General features: G+C 52.0%; 6 protein-coding genes across 6 annotated transcripts; 5 read left to right on the forward strand and 1 right to left on the reverse strand.

The window, feature by feature from the left end:
* Positions 1 to 68: 68 nt before the first annotated feature.
* CC77DRAFT_1018994 (cell cycle control protein cwf19) lies at positions 69 to 2,658 on the forward strand. Its single transcript, XM_018524734.1, has one exon. It carries the CDS (start codon positions 115 to 117, stop codon positions 2,260 to 2,262), a length of 2,148 nt encoding a protein of 715 aa, XP_018387413.1. The 5' UTR covers positions 69 to 114; the 3' UTR covers positions 2,263 to 2,658.
* On the reverse strand, positions 2,387 to 6,692 carry CC77DRAFT_772789 (calcium-independent protein kinase C). Its single transcript, XM_018533133.1, has 7 exons — positions 6,039 to 6,692; positions 5,723 to 5,989; positions 4,698 to 5,675; positions 3,498 to 4,647; positions 3,247 to 3,448; positions 3,024 to 3,196; positions 2,387 to 2,580 (listed from the first exon to the last, which is right to left on the reverse strand). Exons 1-7 carry the CDS (start codon positions 6,475 to 6,477, stop codon positions 2,463 to 2,465), a joined length of 3,327 nt encoding a protein of 1,108 aa, XP_018387414.1. The 5' UTR covers positions 6,478 to 6,692; the 3' UTR covers positions 2,387 to 2,462.
* A 3,524-nt stretch (positions 6,693 to 10,216) lies between these two features.
* On the forward strand, positions 10,217 to 12,131 carry CC77DRAFT_772146 (hypothetical protein). Its single transcript, XM_018533131.1, has 5 exons — positions 10,217 to 10,552; positions 10,606 to 10,710; positions 10,758 to 11,146; positions 11,198 to 11,265; positions 11,335 to 12,131. The coding sequence occupies exons 1-5, from the start codon at positions 10,403 to 10,405 to the stop codon at positions 11,682 to 11,684; spliced, it is 1,062 nt and encodes a 353-aa protein (XP_018387415.1). The 5' UTR covers positions 10,217 to 10,402; the 3' UTR covers positions 11,685 to 12,131.
* CC77DRAFT_770330 (beta-lactamase/transpeptidase-like protein) lies at positions 12,079 to 14,148 on the forward strand. The gene is made up of 3 exons (XM_018533129.1): positions 12,079 to 12,662; positions 12,712 to 12,985; positions 13,033 to 14,148. The coding sequence occupies exons 1-3, from the start codon at positions 12,578 to 12,580 to the stop codon at positions 13,868 to 13,870; spliced, it is 1,197 nt and encodes a 398-aa protein (XP_018387416.1). The 5' UTR covers positions 12,079 to 12,577; the 3' UTR covers positions 13,871 to 14,148.
* Positions 14,149 to 14,545: 397 nt separating this feature from the next.
* CC77DRAFT_932043 (hypothetical protein) lies at positions 14,546 to 17,669 on the forward strand (the record flags this gene model as incomplete). The annotated part of the gene is made up of 5 exons (XM_018534243.1): positions 14,546 to 15,341; positions 15,390 to 15,567; positions 15,626 to 16,571; positions 16,625 to 16,846; positions 16,902 to 17,669. The coding sequence occupies 5 exons, from the start codon at positions 14,546 to 14,548 to the stop codon at positions 17,667 to 17,669; spliced, it is 2,910 nt and encodes a 969-aa protein (XP_018387417.1).
* A 1,188-nt stretch (positions 17,670 to 18,857) lies between these two features.
* Positions 18,858 to 22,706, forward strand: CC77DRAFT_932087 (acetyl-CoA synthetase-like protein; the record flags this gene model as incomplete). The annotated part of the gene is made up of 1 exon (XM_018534246.1): positions 18,858 to 22,706. The coding sequence occupies one exon, from the start codon at positions 18,858 to 18,860 to the stop codon at positions 22,704 to 22,706; it is 3,849 nt and encodes a 1,282-aa protein (XP_018387418.1).
* Positions 22,707 to 22,767: the final 61 nt, after the last annotated feature.

Here is a 22,767-nt window from a genome sequence, read left to right on the forward strand (position 1 = left end):
ACGCGCTAGGGAATCCGCCGCGGTGATGTCAGGCCCTAGCTCTGAGCCCATGTCCAAACTTTCTTCACGCGACTTAACCCTATCAACACCGATTGACATAGACTCGTCGCAAACATGGGTCTAGAGGACTTTGAAAAGGAACTTGCGCAGAGCAAAAAGAAGGACGAAAGAAAGAAGCGCGACCGGAGCAGGAGTCGCGACAGGCACCACCACAAACATCGTTCATCGCGCCATCACGACAACGACGACCGAGACCACCGCCACAAGCGATCGCGACACCATCGTGAGACATCGGAAGAGCGTGCACGGCGGAAGAGGAAAGAAAGAGATGACAAAGATGATCGGTCGCGACGGAAGCACAAGGAGCCCGCGTCAAGTGACGAGGAAGATCGATTGACGCGAAAGCGCAAGTCGCGACACTACGACGAAGATGAGTCTTCCGGAGGTGAGGATCCCCAGGAAAAGGACTATGCGCCGCCAGACGACGACATTCTAGACCAACAACTCGAAGACGCGGCGACGGCAGATCTGCAACGCGACGACTGGATGAAGGCGCCGTCATCTATGGACGTCGACTACGTGCAGCGGAAGAAGAGGGAAGAGAAGGCTACATACGTCAGGGCGTCGGATGAGGGACAACCTGCGCTCAAGATACATCACGCAGAACTGAACCGTGGTTTGGCGGATCCCAAGGGCCAAGAAACCGTTGCTGAAGAGCCAGCGCAGAGAGAAGTCAGCTACACATTTGGCGACTCGGGCGCACAATGGCGTATGACGAAGCTGAAGGGCATTTACCGGAACGCCGAGGAATCAGGGCGAAGCGTGGAAGAAATAGCAATGGAGAAGTACGGCGATCTACGAGACTTTGATGAGGCGCGCGAAGAGGAGATTGAGTTGGACCGCAGAAAGATGTATGGTAAAGACTACGTTGGCAAAGAGAAACCATCCGGCGAACTCTTCCAAGAACGGAAGCTCAAGGCAGGCATCCACAGACAGTCTCGCGAGTCGCACGAACCTTCAGAACCACCACAAGGAGAACTAGTACAAGATCCCCAACCGACAACGAATACCGTTATGCTCAGCCAGACCGAGCTCAACAGGCTGAAAGCTCAGATGATGAAGGCGAAGATGAAGAAAGCCCCTGAAGCAGCCCAGCTAGAAGCTGAGTACAACGCCGCCCTGGCCAACACTTCAACTTCCAAAGATCGCGACGTCGTCGTACTAAACGCCATGGACAATCGCATGTTAGCCGGCGGCCGTCAAGGAGAAGTCATAGCCCTGACTAATAAACGCGGCACCGAGCGCGGTCTTGTCAAAGAAAACGAAGACATGTCCATCGATGACATGGTCCGGCAAGAACGCCGCACCAAGAACCAAGCAGGTGGCGAAGGTGCTATCCTCGCTGAAAAGATAGCAAAAGACTCAAAGTTCGACAACGACCTCGACTACATTGACGACAACGCTACCAAACTCGCTGCCCGCGCCCCAAAGTCCTCAATCAACCTACGCAACGCTGCAATCCAAGACTACACAAAGATGAACAAGATACTCGATTCCTGTCCGTTATGCCACCATGAAGATAAATCACCCCCGCAGCCACCCGTAGCTTCCATCGTCAGCTTAGCAACACGCGTCTTCTTGACTCTCCCTACAGAACCTGAGATTAGCTCTGGTGGCGCCGTCATAGTCCCCATTCAACACCGCACAAACCTTCTTGAATGCGACGACGACGAGTGGGAGGAACTGCGCAACTTCATGAAGTGCCTAACGCGCATGTATCACGAACAAGGTCGTGACGTCGTCTTTTATGAAAATGCTGCTTTTCCTGGTAGAAAGGGTCATGCGGCTCTGAATGCTGTACCTATTCCCTTCGAGCTAGGTGATACGGCGCCTGCTTTCTTCAAAGAAGCGATCCTTGAACAAGCCAGTGACTGGACGCAGCATAAACCGCTCATCAATACGCAAAAGGCGAGTCGGGATGGCCTGGGTAAACAGGCTTTCCGCCGGAGTTTGGCAAAGGAGATGCCATATTTCCATGTTTGGTTTGAGCTTGATGGCGGGCTGGGACACATTGTTGAAGACGAGAGGGCCTGGCCTAGGGGCGATCTGTTTGCTAGAGAAGTCTTAGGAGGTATGCTCGATGTAGATGTTGAGGTTGTCAAGAGGCAGGGCAGATGGGTCAAGGGAGATAGAAGGTTGGAAAGCTGGAGAAAGGGGTGGAGAAAGTTTGACTGGACGAGGGTGCTTACTGAGGGTCAGTGAACAAATCGAGTCCTCTGCTCGGAGCGCGAGTATCAGAGATAAAGCGTGATATGAAATTGAAGGAACTTGTTTCGTCTATCCTGTAATATCGGTTGTCCTTGCTGGATCATCGCTCAATTGTTCACTCCCGAAACATCTCGCCCTACAGTAAACCGCGCCAATACACAAGTCCTTCTCGAGCCGAACATATCCATGCGTGATTATACCCTTCTACCGTTCACTCGAGACATTATTACACTAGCACGCTGCACTTTTGATGCTAACAAAGATACGTACTGGTGCACCCCTTCCCACCGCCCATTCGTCGCCAAGGCAGTTGTTGAGCACGCTAACACAAAAGCAAAAGGAACAACCCATTTTCCCAAACGAAGCCTAGGGTATCAAATGTAAGGCAAGGCAAGCTTAGGCGAAATCAGCCGAGTACGAGAAGCCACGGAACTCTTCCTGCATGGCTTGCGAAAGCACTAAACACGTCATTAGTAAAAGCACATATATACAGAAATGAGCGGTGGGGATGTGTCAACGTACCAGACTGCACGGGTGTAAGCACAGGTGTGACGCTTGTAAACTCGGTATCAAAGTTGCTAGTATCCGTCGGGCTAGTGATCTGCGGCGTAAACGGTGGGGCTACTCTCTTGTGGTAAATGTCGTCCCAGTTGATGTTCCTGAAGAAAGCATGTGACATGATCTCTTGCGCGTCAGTCGGCCCAGATCCGAGACGCATCTCAGGCTCACGGGTAAGCAATTTCTGGAGGATTGATACGGAATCGCGCGGCATGTGAATGGGGTAGAGTGGTTCGTCGGCAAGAATGGCGTCGTAGATTTCGTCTTCGTCTTCACCACGGAAGGGCGATTGCTGGAGAAGCATCTGGTAGATGAGAACACCAAAAGCCCACCAGTCGACTGCTCGGCCGTACTTCTTGTCGAGAAGAATCTACAGACTTGTGTTAGCAGCTTTCTGGTATACTGGATCATGTGACCTACCTCTGGTGCCATGAATTCGGGAGTACCACAGAAGGTACTGGTGGTTGATCCGTACCACATCTCTTCCTTGCACAAACCGTAATCACCAATCTTGATGTGTCCATCTAGAGTGAGTAGAATGTTATCCAATTTAAGATCTCGGTAGATGACACCGTTCTCATGGAAGTACTTCAGTGCGAGGCAGACCTCAGCCGCGTAGAACCTATGTCATCGTTAGCAATAGTTCTTCTCTTGTCGTTTCGTACACGTACTGTGCGCGCTTGGTGCCGAATTGGCCTCTCTGAATGTGCAACATCAAATCACCACCACTGATGTACTCCATGACAAAGTACACACGGGTCTCGGTCTGGAAACATGCGTGCAGACTCAGTAGGAACGGATGCCTCTCCTTGTTGGCAATCAAGAAGACTCTCTTCTCTGAGCGCGTGCTCTCTACTTCGTCATTCTCAATGATGAACTCCTTCTTCAGAACCTTGATAGCGTAAAGCTGCTTGGTGCTTTTTGTCTCTGCCAACATGACTTTTCCAAAGTTACCCTTACCCAAGACCGCGAGGAAGTTGAAGTGGTCCAAGCCTATCCTCTTTCCAGTTCCTTGTGTGTTGGCTGCAGGCGTGACCTTCTTTCCTGGTGCCTCTATCACTGCGGAGGGGGGTTGTTTCGCGGGCGCTGGAGGTTCTTGCATCTTCTGCTGCGGAGGCTGCTGTTGTGCCTGTGGCGGTTGTTGTGGTAGCGGGTACGAAGACTTTTGCGGGTAAGATGGCATTGGTGCAGGCTGTTGATGGCTCGGTGGGTAGTTGGGAATGTTCGCATAGGCCGATGGGTCGTAGGTAGCTGGTTGAGGAGCCTGTTGCTGTGGTATGCGCTGGTCTGCTGGGTATCCGCTACCTGATGACCTTCCGCTCTGCGGCTGGTAGTCGGTGTTACTACGGCCATAGGCAGGCTGAGCTGCAGTCTTGTTCATGGCAGCTGCAGCCGCAGCCACGGAAGACTGAGTGCGTGGGCCTGATGAGGGTCGCGAACTTGCAGTAGGCGATGTGGGAGCGGCAGAAGATCCAGACGTAGAGAAAGATGCCCGTGCCGCATCGATTGACGCTGCCGATGTAGGATAGGATTGTTGTCGTGGAGGGCCTGGTGGAGGACTCATTTGCTCTTTACCGTAAGAGTACCTGTCAGACTGTGCTTGCTCCTGTCCAGGGTGGCCAGGTGATTGTGGTTGCGCTGGTGGCAGAGGTTTTGACGGCTTCTCTCGTAGGGTTCGTTGGCTCATACTTGGGCCTGACGATGATTGACCTCTTTTCGCCTTTTTGATTTCCATCAAAATCTGATTAGCCACCTCCATCGACATACCGCAGAAGTCGGGTACAAAGTGAACGCAGTGTGCGTGACAGGTGAGACCACATTCTGAACAACCGTTAGTGAGTTTTACAAGTCAAGATGGTGTAATCACTTACCGTTACACTTCTTGGTTTGCTTCCGACCAAGGGGAAGGACATAACCGCAGTGACAGCACCAATTGGCGCCCATGTTGGAAAAGTTTTCGAAGCGATGGGGAATGCGGTGGTTGAGCTTGGCCTCGTCTGGATCGGTTTCGGCGTTGGACTGAGTGATACACTTGGTGACAACCTTGGGGTAACACTTCTTGTGACACGTATAGTTACAGTCTGAGCATTGCATACCAGCGGCATACTTGAGGAATTCTCCACAGAGAGCACAACGCATGACGTTGTAGAACTGCTGCTGGACGAACTTGTGTCCGTATTGCTCAACGACGTCCTCTTTACGCTGACGAACGGCACCTTTACGACCAAGACCAAGATCGAAAGGCTGCTTGTTGCCGGTGTTCTTGGCAAAGGACATGGTAAGGTGGATACGACCTACCGGCTCCAGCGAGAACCAATCGTCAATCATAATGGGACCAGTCTGGGGCTGAGGACCACCCTGCGGTCTTGCAACACCTGGGGCACCCCCGGGGCCAGAACCGGCGCCTGAAAAGTTCTGTCCTGGTGGCGGTTGGAACTGCATATCGGGTTGAATGCCAGCTGCGCCTCCCATCTTGTCGGCAGCCACCCAGCCGGAGTTTGCAAGCTCCGTCTCAATCTTCTTCCTTCGCATTTCCTCAGCAATGTCTGATATGCGGACCCAAAGCATGCCGATGGGCAGAAGATGGTCGCCCGTCTTGTCGTATACAGTGATCTCGATTTCGTTGGCCTTGTCAATGGCAAAGTCGTGGACTTCGTCTGTCCAGCGGTCGTTCCTTGTGGGCTTTGTACGACCCTTGATTGCGTCTTCGACCTTGATGTTGACAAAAGTTTCTGGGCCTCGACTAAAGCGCCCAGTGGCTGCGTGGTCGACATCGGCGACGGCGTGTACGCGTAGGGAAAGGTGACCGCTCAAAGGTTTTCTTTGACTTGGGATGTTCAAGCTATCGTCTGCGTAGGATGAGTATATATCGGCAGTTAGTCTAGTTGGAGCTTACCATCGCCGCCAGCATCGCCCTCAATGTCGACATGGAGATCCTCGTAACGCTTCAATGAGTGCTTCAACAGCTGAATCTTCTGGTTACTCTCGATACGCTTGGCCTCGGCATCTTGCTTGCTCTTGCGGTCGCCTTCCATCTGGTATAACCGCACCATTTTCTCGATTCCGTCCTTGTACTGCTTTTCAACACTGAGCTTGAATTCGAGCTGGGACAGCATGAGCTGAATGCGGGGGCCGAGATGCGGGGTGTCATATTTGATGAGGTCTGCGCGTGTTAGCAAAGCATAGCATTGTCGCAAGAAGTATAGATGTACCCAGTTTGCTGTAGTTGGGCCGCTTGTTGGGCGCGCCGGGTGCTGGCGGAGCATATGGCGCGCGAGGAGGCTGTAGAGCTTCTCCGCCACTAAGCTGGCTATACTGGCTTTGAGGGCCTCCATAGCCGCCCTGGTCTTGCTGCATGTACCCGTTCCAGCCGTCTTTCGGGGGAGGCGTCAGCGGGTTGTTGGGGCCACGGCTACCTGGCTGCAGACTCATATTCTCCATGCCGGTGGACGTCCTCTGCACGTCCAAGTCCCGCAGCTTGGACTCGAAGTAGTCGATGTTCCGGCGGCCATCTTTGATCTGTCCATCGAGACGGGAAAGTACGGCCGGGTTGTTGGTGGACTGGCGCATGGCATTGGCGGCATTGATGAGGGCCCTCTCGCGGTCGATTTTGCGTTGCACATTGGCAACGGTTTCGTCGACGTTCGCCATGGTGAGGATCGTATGTGCTGGATTGGGGCGAAGAGGGCGTCAGGAGATTTCTTCACCGACAGAGGCGACGGCGTGACAAACGTGCCCAGCGAGGGCAGGCTACCAGGGATCGACAGCGCTCGGGTAGACACCCGTCACGTAAGCTACTTGCGCGCGCGAGAAACAGCCGTTCCAACGCGTCCTGGTCGGCGGCGGCGGGAGGGTCGCGTATGTGATGGAGGCAGGCGACAATGGCGGAGTCGTCGTCGTGCTGTGGTGATGTCGTTGGGCGAGCAGCGATTTAGCTCACGCATAGGGTGGCTTAGCGGAGCCCCACTTCACTTTCCCCCTCTTCGTCGAGTGGCGTCGGGAAAGGGTAAAGTGCCGCTGTCTATCAAAAGCCGTGGGTGCTGTTTGGCTTCGTCGGGCGCGAGACTGAGACAAGAGACGTGATGACGGCGCGACTGTCTGGGCGTTGGTCGTCTGTTGGTGGGGAAAAGACTAACAGCAGGTGGCATGGCGGGGTGAACACAACACTCGTCTCACAAGGGTTCCATGGATCAGGCTTATTGCCCTCGAATCACTCATTCTGCCCTCCCATTCCTGCATCTCCACGACCACATTCCGAATTCTTATCTTTGTTGACGGCAGGCGCGCATGACGCTCGCCCGATTGGGCACCGACGCCTTGACATGTGCAACCTGATCTGAGTGTGCGACGCCTGTTTGCACCCCGAACTTCCTCCATCACGCTTTGCACCACCCCTCTGAAACCTCAATCACACATCGCCCATGTCTTACGCGTCCAACATCGAGCCCATTTGACTTCGACAAAGCCCCTTGCTATTTGCACTCATCTCAAACCCATCTATTCAACATTACCCCATGGGTTCGCTCACGCCCACTACGCGTCTTCCTTGCTTCTTCCGATCCTAGCTTGACATGTGGACCTAGCCTCTGATATACTGCTTTTCCCGCACTTAGGGGCTCGTGGAATACATGAGAATTCACAGTCTGCATCGACTAAAACAACATTGCCAAGAGGAACCACCAGGTCGTACAGATGTGTGCCAGGTACAATGCAGCGACGCGCGTTATTGTTTGGCTGGGCAACATCAGCTATTTGCACCGTCCTCCAGCGTATGAAACTGCTACGACTGATCAGAGAGTCAAGTGTCCTGGTGAATAAGTGCTGAGGAAGAATGGAAGAGTGTCGAGGCTGGCCGGGTCGAACGTGCGAATTATGCGTGTTAGACGACGGCCTAAATCGCTCAAGAGATTACACATAGTATAATACTTAATCTTCTAGCTGGCATAGTGGAGGTCCATGATCTCCCAAGTATCTCCCAAGTCCCATGGTTCGCAGCGGCGAAAGCTGATGAACAAAGTGAGGCACCATCGCACCAAACTCGGAAATTCTCTCTTCTCCTTCTTCCAAAGATTACCGCATCAGAAGTTTCAAAGGGTTGACGTGTATGCGGCTTTGTGTATATGTCCAAGAAGCTACGTGGCATGGAAACTTTGCCAGCGGGAGCGTCGGCGGAGGTACACTTTTTCACACTCACACCTTGAGCATATTCGAGGTACATCATTCCGCAGAGGGATCTGCGATTGGATGATGGTACGCAGCAGACCAACTGCTAATTGTCGGATCAAGAAGGCGAAAAACTCAACTTTCGAATGCAGAGAATCTGTAGCAACGAACCCAATCGTTGGGTCCTGTAGGGTTTACACTTCGGAGAGGAAAAGAAAAGAGAGCAAATCGGCCACTGTAATCGCTTAGTAACGTCAGAAAACCATCATCGGTGCTCAAGAAGACCACGTAAGAAGCAATATTGTGCTTGTCGAGAGCGATCTACGTGGTGCAGTAATCGACTCGCACTCACAGGGGTTCTTATACTATAACTGTGAGGGTGGGAGTGGACCTCCGGATATTAGAGCCACACGTCAGGAAGAGTTGAGCTGGTGTAGGCAACCGAATTCTAACAGGCTAGTTCCGAACTGATTTCGCATGTCGTTGCTAATCAGACATAGTCGACAGTCGAAGCATTATACTCTGGATAATCCTATGCTGATCTTTTGGTCCTGCGCTCATCAGTCGAAGGCAATCCTGGATCTAGAAGCATAGCTTAGACCAGAGGTACCAATAGTGTTCGTTCTCGTCGACTCGAGCGCGAACATGGGGGATGGAGCGTACTACAGAAGTAGCCTGTCGATTTGTCGGTCGCCAAACTCGGAGGTCAACTATACGGTGCGGATGGGATGGTAGCAGGTGAACCTGTGGGTACGTAGATTGACAAATTCCCGGGATATGTACCGTCGGCCCTGTAAGCATACCTAAGCACTACAATGTCATGGGTCCACTGAGGTAGCCTTCCCATCTATTGGATGCAATTAACTTACGGACTCCATGGAAAGCACCGTAAACTGCTGTTGGACAGATCGTCAGTAGTTACAGGCTTCCGAGTGACAGTCAGATAGATGCCAAAGGCCCCTAAGGGCCCCCATTGTATATAGTGTGAGCTGCGGTGACACTTCCAAGGTTCTGACACCTATATGTGCAGGCTGTCAAACCGTAAACAAATCCCAGATAAGATTTATCATGTGTAGAGACGGATCGAGACAAGGGAACTATTCGGGAGCTGTTTCGTAGGATTAGAGCAAGCTTGTGCTTAGGTAGCGCTATATGTTTACGTCATAGGAAGTCGCGTCTGTTGGGTACCCTAGGTACGTAAGGTGACGGCACGCTGACTCTTCGCCCCCACCACTGGCATTACTATACCTTACATGTGCCGCTGTCCAGTATGATGTTGGTTGGCACTTGCACTCTTGCATCCCTCGCACGAGACGGCATGCCCTGAGAAGCCCGGTCACGCGCTCCACTAGGAATGAGTGCACCGAGCTATTCAGGGGGTTCAGAGTAATCATCGCATTCGCATCCCTTCCCCATGCTTTCTGCCATCCTCCATGAGCCCCTTCCACCCGTGCCTCTTCGCGAGCCGTTTCCGATGCATATGCGATGCGGTTGGAGTCGTTAATCCAAGGTACAGGGTATGGTATTCGGGCCTTTTGCGGAGCATTTCTCAAGCGAGCTTCGACTAACGCAGGTTCACCAGCGACCTGCGCTACCCGTATCCCCTACCGACGACGAGCTCATCAGCCGTCGCGGCTAGCAGCCTCACGGCACGCTGGGCACGGTTATACAACAGCGACAAGGTAGACAATGGCGATCTCTCCGGATAATGTTCTCTTGGTATTGCGATAAAAAGCATCGTAGGATCACTGTTTGATGAAGTCCGCACGGCACGTTGTATCAGAATGCCAATATCCCTACATTCCAACAGGGCCACTCCATGGACACAACGCACGCGAAGCGTTGTCTCGAATCCTCTCATCCTTCAGGGTCCAGCTATAACAGCCGCTCAGAAGCCAGGCACGCAATGGCACCGAGGACTTGGTCCAGCCGTGCCAGCTTCACCGGTGTCATCTTTAGGCGACCCGCGCCATATGTATCTAACCTCGAGACGGGAACGCCCTTCGGGTGTGGTTCGCTGTTCCTTCCAGCAGGATCCTAATATCCGCCCCAGGAGCTATGCTAGAAAGCGAAGAAAATTCGTCCTGCGTGGGTCTTTCTGGCGGCTTGTGCACAACACAACTGTCGAATTATTCGTTGGTCTGGGGTGGGTACTAGGGATTCCCGGGAGATCACCGATAACAGGTTGATATGCGTCCAATTCTTTCCCTTCTTGAAACCAGTTCGGCTTGTTCCCTCCGGTTAAGCCTGCTTCACAACTGATCGCAATGTCCTGAAGCACATGCGTCTTTGCGTTGCATCCTGATGTGTTTCCACAAGCTTCCTCCCTAGTCGTTCCTTTCTTGCGTGGATCATTTTGTATATCTCATCCCTTCATCCCCCACATCGCGGCTGTCAGCGTTAGGGTATCACTATGACTTACTACGGCGACAATGCTCCTGAACTTGCTGCCTCGGTCATCGCGCTGACAGTAATCGCGTTCACTCTTTTCGGGTTACGAGTCTATACGAGACTACACAACAATGCTTGGGGCTTAGACGACTGGAGCATGACAGCTGCCACTGTAAGTAAACCTCTAGGTCATCCTTCTGGACAGCTCAGCTTATGGTGATATAGGTCCCCTTTACCGGCTTGACGATAGCATGCATAGGGGGTGCTTTCAGTGGAGTTGGAGTCCACGACTCCAGACTAAGTGATCAAGAAAAAGTACAAGGAATGGAGGTATGTTGCTATTCAGCGCTTGTATCTCTACCTGCTAAGTCATGAAGTTCTTCTTCTTCTTCGAAGTATTTTACTGCGCGGCTATCATCCCAATTAAGATGAGCATCACATTCATGCTCATCCGCATCGCATCACGAAGAGTTACCTACATCTACGCCCTGTGGGTCGTTTCGGCCATGTTCATCGTCATGAACCTGATTGCGATGTTGTACATCATTTTTCAGTGCACTCCGGTGTCGTGGGCTTGGGATACTTCGACCCCTGGTGGGAAATGCAACCCAGCGCAAACACTGGCGGACATATACTACGCGACGACTGCGGTCAACATTGCGACGGATTGGTTCTGCGCGCTCTTGCCCATACCGCTGCTTTGGAATGTACAGTTGAACCGTAATGCTAAGCTTTCGGTCGGTGTCATTCTCGGCCTCGGTGCCTTGTAAGTCTCGCTTATGTCTTGGGAACGCGATCGCCGTCTAATGCGTTACAGAGCGAGTCTTTCAGCCTGCATCCGCCTGGTCTATACTGTAAATCTCACGAGCTCGACCGATTACCTCCGTAAGTAATCTCCCTTCTCCGGATCGCCCTTGCCGCAACCACCGGATAAACAACTAACCTCCCCACCAGATGGTGTATCGAAGGTGATCCTGTGGGGTTACGCCGAGAATGGCGTCGGCATGATCGTAGGATGCGTTGCCACACTTCGCCCTCTCCTCCAGCGCGTACTCAAACTCGGAAGCAGCGGCGGCACCAATCCTCAACATACACCTGCAGCAGGCTACGCGAAACGCCCGATTATAAAGAGCCGTTTGAGTGGAAGGGATGAGGAGTGGGTTGCCCTCGAGGATAATCAGATGGTGAACATGGTGCATGGGCAAGGCACTACTGGCAGTGAAGAATACATATTGCCTGTGAAAGGAGGAGGTATCCAAGTTACCAGAAGCGTGGAGCAACGATCTAGCGCTGTCAAAGAATAGGGCTGTAGCTCCTAAACAAGCGCACCTGGGCGAGCTCGAACGCAATCGCAAGGGCAACACTGTATCCACAAAAAAAACATGACCAAAGCTAATGAGTATATTTAATAATATCCCTCTGATGGGTGGAATTAGGATAAGATTTGCATTCCTTCGTGGTATGAGAGCACATGCATTGTGCGCGAATGATGAGACTTCGGCAATGCCAAACGCGTTGTCCGCCCCTAACAGTCAAAGTGGTGGCCCTTACTGGAGCTGCGACCAAATGAGAATGGAATCGGATGACCACCAGAAATAACTAGTCGCAAGCGCAGTGGGTATCGTCGCGGAATATCTAACGCGCTTGGCGTGTTACGGAAGAGCGGCCCCGGGTTTGTCTTCTCCCGAGCTTACGATTGTTTTTCCCGTCAGCCGCTGTGCGCTCAGGCGCTTAGGATCGGCAACCTTGACACAAGCTGCACAACCAAGGAATAACTGTTCGTACGAGAGTGTGCCACGATTATGCAGGAGGTCGTAGATGTCGTCGGATGCGTTGCCCCAGCTGAAATGTAGCCAGGGAGCTGTACCCAATCTAGACCCAATGTGTCTCGTGTAAGCCTCGGTGCATGTACCTGGAATCGAAGTAAGCGCATGAGTTGGATGGAGCTGAATGTCGGTATGGAGTAGAGTCGTCAGATGAATGGGAATAAAGTCGATTGGTCATTAGCCAAGCACTCATCGGCTGGCTGAGTCGTATTAATTCTGACCATTGCAGCATGCAGTCAGCATGTACACGATCTAAGTACACCCTACAATGCCTCTGATATCCGCGACAGTATAATGGTGGATATAAGAGTGACTTTGAGATCACATCCCATCCTCGTAGTTGACAAGCCCATAGTCAAAGCACAGCCAACATGACAGAATTTGAAAAGGCGTACGATAAAGCTATCGAAGACAAGATCCTTCCCGGATATGCTTTACTCGCGGGTGACAAAGATGGTGTGTAATCGTACGCGGTTCGTATGAATAGTATCTGATAATTGAGCAGGCAAGATCCTCTACTCGGGTGCAAAAGGTGTTCAGTCGCTCGTAGAGGGCTCGACACGCCCTTTCCAGCTTGATACAATATGCGCTATCGCATCGATGACAAAGCTCGTGACCGCCGTGGCAGCCTTGAAGTGCGTTGAAGAAGGACTTATCACGCTCGATGAAGACGTAGCCAAGCATCTGCCTAGTATTGGAAAGTACGGCATCATGACCGGTTTCGACGACCAGAAAAATGAGGCGGTCACTGTGCCTCATACGACGCCGATCACCCTGAGGTGAGTTCGCACTAGTCTATTAGCTGCTGCCTATCTGACCAAAACAGGATGCTACTGAGTCACACGAATGGCCATGAGTATGACTGGTTCAATCCTGATCTGATGAAGTGGCGTGCAAGTCGTGGAGAGACCCCTTGGTGTGGACCGACTGTAGAGGAAAAGTCCACTCTGCCGCTTCTATACGAGCCAGGCACTAGCTTCAGATATGGCGCAGGCTCAGATTGGGCGGGTAAACTCGTCGAAAAAGTGTCCGGGAAGACACTCAACGCCTTCATGAAAGAGAAGATATGGACGCCACTGGGCATACATGACATTACCTTCTACCCAAAAACGAGACCCGACATAGAGGATCGGATGGCGACTATCAGCACACTAAACGAACAGGGTGAAGGCCCGGTAGCAGATACTAATGGCTTTGACGTCCTGTTCGGTGCCACCGACTGCTTGGGGGGCGCTGGATGCTTTTCGAGCGCTGAAGCCTACTTTGCTTTCCTCCAGTCCGTTCTAAGGCACGACCCCAAGCTGTTAGGTGAGGCTTCCTGGACGGAGCTCTTCAAGCCACAGCTCGATAAGAAGTGCAAACAAGAGTTCAACAACTACCTCAAGTGTTCACCGCTGCATACGCAGTATCTCGGCATGTGTCTGCCAACAGATATTGAGAAGCAATGGTCGTTCGCTGGGATGATTGTTGAACAGGGCCAGCAAGGACGTATGAACCCTGGAACCGTCTTCTGGGGAGGTGTACCGAGCATGACCTGGTATCTCGATTTCGAAGCTGGGGTCTGCGGCGTAGCATTCTGCCAAGTCATACCACCGATGAGCCCGAGCATATTGAAGCTGCATGAGCTGTTCCAGAGAGCAATGTATGAGAAGGCAGCAGCCTAATGAGTCAGAGTATGTCGGACGAGGGGTCGAGAGGCACAGCACAGTAGAGGTTATTGTCGAGAAAGGAGGCCCGTGCACTTATCGATAGGAAGGACGCCACCTATGTCACTTCTCACCTGAGCGAGCTTCAACTCCTTCTGTCCATAGTACGAAAACCCTGTTCTCGCAGAACAAGCTCCATCAGCGCTCGATGTACCATATTCAAAGGTCTCGAAGCTCACCGTATCTATGATTTTACATTTTGGATCTCGAATGGCAACGCATCGTTTAAACACGACGTCGTTTAGATGTGTCCAGTATCCCTCCAATGCTTCATTGCCAAACCCGCCACTGGGTTTCAATACGTAGTGACATCACTGGTAAGTTGTGATTTCCAACAGAATGTAGCATATTCGGGTGTTGAGTGATCCCCGCATTACAGGCTGGATAAAAATGCACACCAAGGCTGCCTTGCCAAGCGCCTGCTGCCTACAGAAGTGCAATTGCGTCTCTATATAGCCTGGTGATCTCTTCGGCTTTCTATCCAAGGCCTCTCACCCTCAAGTCTGTGAGTACTGGCGTTCGCCGCCGCTGTTTGCCCGATCCTAGTGCTCAGAACCGAAAAGTATCTTCAGACCCCTTTCTACAGCCAAATCACCGAGATATCGCCCATAGTATACGCTTGTGTCATTGGCCATGGCGACTTCATCGGGTAGTGTATTTGGCGCGACGCTCCAGACGATCACAACCACAAAACTCGAAGAACTCGCGAAGCAGCGCACTGTCTTTGAAGAAGATTATGCTGCACTCGTCGCTGCTGCGAAAGCTGAAACAGACCCGCTAAAGCGACTGTGTCTCCTCCTTGACGGCTCAAAAGCATGTCTTGGTTTCCAGACAGAAAAAAGGACCAAGAACGGCCGTACAGGATCAGTGATTAGTGGATCATCTAGAAACGTGCGTTTCGAGACTGACCTCAAGAACCTCGATCGCTTCATCGAGCAGGCGCGTTTCGACCCTTCCGTTTCATCTGACGTTCTTTCGGATTGGGAAGAAACCCTCTTAAGATACCTGTCGATTCAGTCCACCAAGTTTCAGTATGCCGACCTCTACGGCAAACTTGTCACTGAATGGCTCTCTTCCGAGAGACATGCAAGCGAAGATGGCGATATTGAGATGGGCGAGAGCTTTGAGGAAATACCTGGTGCTAAGAAGCTTGCATCCCGTGCTGAGTGGGAGAAAGACGTCTTCAACGCGGCCGAAGTAGACGAGCAAGCTCTGAGATCATATCTTGATGAGCTATTCAAGACAGATAGTAAAGACGGCTCCGCTGCAATTCTGAAGTTGCGCCAAAAGGTCGAAGACTTCGAGCTGAGTTTCAAGAGCTCGACATCCTTCAACAACAGTACCCTTCGCTCAACCATAAAAGGGCTTTTGAACTCCAATCTTCTCTCAAACGAGAAGCGAGAGGCGCTCAGAGACTTTCTAAGCAACGGTAAGTACGCATGGAGTTTCTAGAGTGCTCATAGCTAACGATTCACAGACGTGATACTCGCGGAGTTATGTGACATCCTCAACGTGCGCATGACGGCCCTTGATCGTTGGACCTGGGGGCCATATGTCCTGTTAGAGCAGAGAAGAAAGATTAACGGTGACTTCTCCATCCACTTCGATCCGGACCTTCTTCAGGCCATCTTTCTCCATCACATTGGTGTGAAGTGGTGAGTCGTCGTCCACTCAAATGATCCAGAATGTTGTCTCTAACTGCTCAACTTTTAGGTCCGTGTTCTTCAAATCGGCATTCTTGGACATGCACAAGCATGTAGCCTGGAAGAGAAACTTCACAGAAGTTTCAAAAACCGACCGTCTGCGACGATCATTTTTTCTGGGCGACCAAGGCATTCGAGTTCACTCGACCGTTGAAAAGAAGCGCGAAAGCATACATCGCAATAGATATTTTGTCCACCAATTGCTAGATTATGACACTCAGCAAATTGAGGCAGACGAAGGTGAAGAGGAGGCAGAGTACGGAGATTACGTTGTCCAAAAGCGTCGAAGGGCATCGGTACAGGGAATGCACTCCATTGCGAGCCAGGAACTAGGCAGAGGTCGTACAATGCAGACAGCAAGAATGTCTACCGGTTACAATGGGGTGCTAGCTGCTTCTTCAGAGTCAGGGCAGCGCGAGTCTATGGAGGAAGAGGAAATGGAGAACGACAGAGATACGTATAGCCCGGAAGATCAAGAATACCGCCGTCAGTCCAAGAAACCGATGCAAGCGAAGCAAACCCTACTTCACCTCGTATCCACTGAAATCGTACTGAACACGAGATTGCACGGACAACTGTACTGTCTGCATACAACTTTCGACTCCTGGAATCCATTGTTGCCACATCAAACCATCTCTACCGTTCTAGACTTCCTTGGCATATCGAACAGATGGCAGAAGTTCTTTGCGCGTTACCTGCAGGCACCACTGAAGTTCGTGGACGATCAATCATCCGAGCCTCGCTTGCGCCGCCGAGGAATGCCAGGCTCCCATACCCTGAGTGATACGTTAGGGGAGGCCGTGCTTTTCTGTTTGGATTTCGCTGTGAACCAAGCCACTGGCGGGCCAGACCTACACCGTCTCGGCGATGACATTTGGTTCTGGAACCAGGATCATGATACGTGTACTAATGCCTGGGAAAGTATTGTCAAGTTTGTTGATTTGACGGGAGTCAAGGTTAGTTATTGAGCAAAAAATCACTGTGATAGACTAGCTAACAGTAACTTCAGCTGGACGAGAAGAAAACGGGCAGTGTTCGCGTCTCGCACGACTCTGATGCTGAGACTGACGATCGCCTGCCGAAGGGCGACATTCGATGGGGCTTCTTGCAGCTTGACCCAAAGAGTGGAAGGTTCAAGATCGACCAAAAGATGGTCGATGGCCACGTGGAAGAGCTGCGCACGCAGCTGAATGGCAAGATGAAGAGTGTTATCGACTATATACAGATCTGGGTAAGTAGTTCAAGTCCATCGGTTCCACGACAGAACAGCTGATCAGATGGAACAGAATTCCTACGCAGCTACCTTCTTCAGCTCCAACTTCGGGATGGCGGCCAATTGTTTCGGACGCGAGCACGTTGACATGATGCTCGCCACCCACCGCCACATTCAAAACAGCATTTTCCCCGATGGCAACATTGTGCAACATCTAAAGACAACGATCAAAGAACGCTTCTCTGTCGAAGACGTCCCAGATGGGTTTCTCTTCTTCCCCGTCGAGCTTGGAGGTCTGGACCTGAAATCTCCATTCGTTGGCCTATTGCAAATTCGGGAATCGGTCAAGGAGAACCCATACGATCTGCTGGATGAGTACGAAAACACCTTGCGTAGTGACTATAACACTGCTAAGCGCGCGTTCGATAAGGGCGTTCGTCGTCCCACGCGTCGCAATGTCGAGGATGCGAACTGGAGGCCTGAAGACCCTGACACATTCTTCTCCTTCGAGGAATTTGCCAGATACACCGAGGCATTCGTAACTACCAATAGGGCGAGCTTGTTAGACGTTTACAAGGAGTTGCTTGAGCGACCACAAGAAAAGTCCATAAATGCAAGCGAACCTGTGCTACAGGCTCAGCAGCAACTCCAGGGTCAGAATACCTTGCGCGGCATCACCGCGCAATGGAGTTCGATGGAAGCCTACTGGAAGTGGATCACACAGATGTACGGCCCGGAGATGATTGACAAGTTCGGTGGTCTCAACGTAGTAGACTTCGGGCTGCTGCCGATTGGTATGGTATCTATGTTTCGGCAGAGGCGTACAAAGTGGCAGGGTTAAACACAGTCAGAGCCTTGGAGCTGTTCATGACTCTCGTATACTTTTAATGTAGTCTTGTGCGTTAGGCGCATTAGTCAGTCGACAATGGATGTGTCAGGTCGATCTTGTGCAAGGCTTATGTCTGGCTATGTTACCGCGTCTTAGCGCCTTCCCCCGCATTCCTCTTGAACGACCTCAGCACTGGCTCTCCATCGTCTCTGACCTGCACAGCGTTACTCTAGTTATACACTACGTGTTAAGTAAGTGACATGGTTTGCGCAACATTCATGATTTAAGCTTCCGCTGTTTGACCCGCCTGGCACCCTACGAACGTGCTCTATGAGGCCTCCGCAGGTTATCCAGCCAGCCTTTCGTCAACGTCATGAGGCCGACTAGCAGTAGATTACATCTCATCGCCATAGGATGTAATAGTGATTCGGTATTTGACTACTCATTGTAATGCTTACTTGAACGACAGAGACCTCTTGTTGTGCTGAATGCATCTACCTAAGCGAACACTCCATTGCCGGAGCCACCTGCGACATCCAGTAAATCAATAGGACAACTTCGGAACTTCTAAAGTATCCACGAGAATACGAAGCGAAACTCTCAACCACACAGCAATGCTGGTTGTGCACAGTACGGAGATCTGCCTCGACTCTTGCCCAGCGTGACGACGCAAGCCCACGACGCCTCACGTATCCCCAGGTCCCCAACAATGCCCAAGCAGTGTCAGCAGCAGCCACGCGACCGTCCACTATCCACTGATGGAGCACTACGAGTTTTCTAGGCTGGGGCTATCGCGCGACGACCCGACAAGCGGCCACATTGTATCGGCAGCAACCTGGATGGTGATCATGCAAGCTGTCAACAAAGAGCCAACCAGCCACCGGGAGCATTCCGACGGCTTCAACGATGCGCATCACTGAGCAATAATATGGGTTTGTGGAATTGTTAGTCGACGCTAGCAAATGACGTTATCGGCAGGCGCTCTCGGCACCACCTCAAGACAAGGAAAGTGCCATGATGCACGAAGGAATTAGCGAGCCATCTCACCCTCAACGAGCCAAATTCCCCACGCTTTGCATCACTCAACGAGAACAGTCGGTTTGACTTATGGGGAGCGCAATTCGATAAATAAGACGTTGGGTACCCGTCACTCGCAAGCTTTGATTCTCCATCTGCCCCTCCTTTGGAAAATTCCAGACCATGTCCGTCATCGACACTACCAAGGACCTTTCGGCACTTTTCACGAAACAGGTCCATGCTACCCCGGATCTGATTGCGTTGGAAGACGACAATCATACATACACTTACCAAGAGCTCCACGACAAAGTCGCTGCCCTCGCCGAACGGCTGCGGGGCCATGGCGTCGGCCGTGACAGCTTGGTTGGTGTCCTGTTGCCGCGATCCGCCGACTATGTAATCGCCTGTCTAGCAGCACTACGGGCCGGTGGTGCATTTTTGGTCCTGGAACTGGCCTATCCTCCCGATCTCCTTGCGGACGTTCTCGAGGATGCTCAGCCGACTCTCGTGGTTACTATCAGCGCCGAAGTTGGCAAGATCAAGGGAAGCACCCCGCTTGTTGTTCTGGATGAAACCAGCTCAACTACGAACGGCCTGCTAGATGAGTCTAAGCTGAAGCCACTGCCCGAGGACACCGATTTGGACCGCTTGGCATTTGTTGCATACTCCAGTGGAACGACCGGTAAGCCGAAAGGCATCGCGAATCCACATCGAGCAGCAGTTCTCTCATATAACCTTCGCTTCGGGCTTTCGGACGTACAACCAGGCGATCGAGTAGCCTGCAATGTCTTTTTCGTGTGGGAAATTCTACGCCCGCTGCTGCGAGGTGCAACAGTTGTTGCTGTACCGGACGAAGCAAGCTATGACCCGCGCATGCTTGTCGATTTGCTTGCCTCGAAGAAGATCACCGAAACTCTCTTCACACCAACACTTTTCTCTGCCGTTCTTGCTCGTCACCAAGCGCTGGAGACGCGTCTGCCGAACCTGAAGACTGTTTGGCTAAACGGCGAAGTTGTGACCACCGACCTTGCACGTCGTGGTATCAAAGCTTTACCCAATACTCGCCTACTCAATGTATACAGCGCATGTGAGACACACGAGATTGCTTCTGGAGATATCAAGGATATGCTTGAGAAGCTGGATAAGGATGCCGCCTACTGTCCTGTGGGACCTCCCCTCATCGATAGGAAATACATCTATATCGTGGACGAGAGTGGCCAGAAAGTGGATGAAGGAGAGAACGGAGAGCTTTGCGTAGGTGGGCATTTGCTTGCTCGAGGATACCTAAATCGCCCGGAGACTACCGCCAAGGCTTTCATTCGGAATCAGTACAGCTCGAAGATCGGTGCTCGCATGTACAGGACTGGTGACAAAGCACGCCTTTTATCGAATGGGTTGCTCGAGATTACTGGCCGTGTTGGCGCTATGATCAAAATCCGCGGATACTCTGTGGTACCTGGAAAGGTCGAGAGCGCAATCCTCAACCACTTAGCTGTCAGCCATTGCGCTGTAGTACCCTTCGGGGAAGGCATTGACAGACAACTGGTTGCATACATTGTGAGGGACAAGGATACGTCTACAGAGCGTCCAGAAGTTGAGATCGACCGAACCGGCCGCAGCTCGACTGCCAGACGTATGTTGATGGCATATCTCGCCCACTATATGATACCCGCACTTTGGGTGGAGATGGATAGCCTTCCAACAAGCGACGTATCTGGGAAGGTTAATCTCAAAGCTCTTCCTCCTCCCAGGCCTGCATCTCCTACTGGAAGCGCACGAAAATTCGAGCAGAGCCCCATCTCCATCGAGCAGATTACGGAAATCTGGGCATCTATATTGAGCATCAGCCCAAGCTCCATTACCCCCGAATACAACTTCTTCGATCTAGGTGGTCACTCACTGCTACTTGCCGACCTGGCTGCGCGCTTATCAAACACATTCGGATTTAGGGTACCAGTGGCACGCCTCGCTACTCCAGCAACGCTTAATGGCCATCTGGACACTGTCCGTGCTATTCGTGACGGACATACCGCCGAAGTACAGGAAAATTTACCTGCTGTCTTACGTGCAGATTCTGTACTGGATAAGGAGATCCAGCCCAAAGATGCCAAGATGTGTGCGCTCAAAGATGCGAAGACCGTGCTACTTACTGGTGTCACCGGCTTCTTGGGTGCTTTCCTTCTCAGAGATCTACTCGAGAGCACGTCGGCTCAGATCGTATGCATGGTCCGGTTTGCCGATTCCTCACAAGACGATATACCTGCCGGTATTGCTAGGATACGCAGGAACCTGCTGGACTTTGGTCTGTGGAGCGATAACATCATGGAGCGTGTCGAGATTCTTCCAGGAAACCTGTCGCGTAAGCGATTTGGTCTAGCTCCTGACACGTTCAAGACGTTGGCGGAACGCATTGATGTAATAGTCCATGCGGCTGCCACTGTCAACTTGGTTTATCCCTACGCTGCATTGCAGAAACCCAACGTTGGTGGTACAAGAGAGGTTCTTCGTCTTGCTGCTCAAGGCGGTGCCACCGTGCAGTATATTTCTACTAACGGAGTGCTCCTTCCTGCCAAAGGTCGTGAAGGGTGGTCAGAAGACGCTATGCTTGATGTTGATGAAGTAACCAAACTCGCCGATGGTTACGGTCAGACAAAGTGGGTGGCCGAACAGCTTGCTCTGGAGGCTGGTCGAAGAGGTCTTCCCATCAAGATCCACCGTCTTGGAACCATCAGTGGCCACAGCGAGACAGGTGCTGCTAACGCATGGGATCTGTTGACCGCCATGATTGTTGAGTCAGTCAGAATCGGCCACTATCCTGATGTCAAGGGCTGGCGTGCGGAGATGACCCCAGTCGACTTCGTCAGCAAGGCCATAATGCACCTCAGCAACCAAACCGAGACTGACCAAACCATTTTCCACATTGGAGACCCCGATCCAGTCGATGTCAGCAAGGTCTTCCAAGATCTCAACGCGCTAGGTTACCCAACTCAGCCAATGGAATTTGAGAAGTGGACCAGTCTTTGGGATGACAAGCGTGGTTCTGCCAAGGGTGGTGATGGTGCCTTCACGGTCGATATCCTGCGAAGCGGTATGCCTAGCATCGAGTTTCTCAGGGATGTCGTCGTACTCGATAATGCGAAGACCAGGCCGCTACGACTTGCAGTAGAGCGCCCGAAGGTGGACCAAGTACTTCTTGAGACTTACACACGGCACTGGTATGCACGAGGATGGCTACCAAAGCCTCCTACGCAGCAGGACGCAGCAGGAGGCTCTGCTAAGCTTCCCCGAAGAGGTCCTCTCTTCGGTAAGGTTGCCGTAGTCATGGGTGCATCATCTGGTATTGGCGCTGCCACCGCCACCGCTCTTGCCCGAGAGGGCTGCCATGTCGCCCTTGCAGCTCGTCGCATCGACGCCCTAGAAGATCTAAAGAAGCGACTCGTCATCCGCGAAGGCAAGGTCATTACACAGAAGACCGATGTTACCGACAAATCTCAGGTTGAAGCCCTCGTTGCTGCAGCAGAGAGCCAACTTGGACCTGTCGATATCTTCGTGAATGTTTCAGGAGTGATGTACTTCACCATGATGGCCAACACATACACAGACCAGTGGAACCAAACCGTCGACGTCAACTGCAAAGGTCTCCTCAACGTCATCTCGTCCATCGTGCCTTCGATGCTCAAACGTGGAAAGGGCCACCTCCTTGCCATCTCCTCGGATGCTGGACGGAAGGTCTTCCCTGGCCTAGGCGTCTACTCCGCATCTAAGTTCTTTGTCGAAGCTACACTACAAAGCTTAAGGCTCGAGACTGCTGGTACTGGACTGAGAGTCACTGCCGTGCAGCCAGGAAATGTGGCAACTGATCTCTTGGGTATGAGCACAGACCAAGAGGCGTTGAAGAAGTTTGGAGAGCCAAGCGGAGCAAAGGTTCTGGACCCAGAGAATGTTGCGGAATGCATTGTGTATGCGCTCAAGCAGCCGGAGCATGTTTCCGTGAACGAGGTGCTCATCGAGCCAAGAGACGAGCCCATCTAGATACCACTGTCCTGTAAGAAAATTTAGATACACACATCGTCACGATCCACGATCAAGCCGT

Source organism: Alternaria alternata, assembly GCF_001642055.1.
Source record: "Alternaria alternata strain SRC1lrK2f unplaced genomic scaffold CC77scaffold_7, whole genome shotgun sequence".
NCBI classification, from domain to species: domain Eukaryota; kingdom Fungi; phylum Ascomycota; class Dothideomycetes; order Pleosporales; family Pleosporaceae; genus Alternaria; species Alternaria alternata.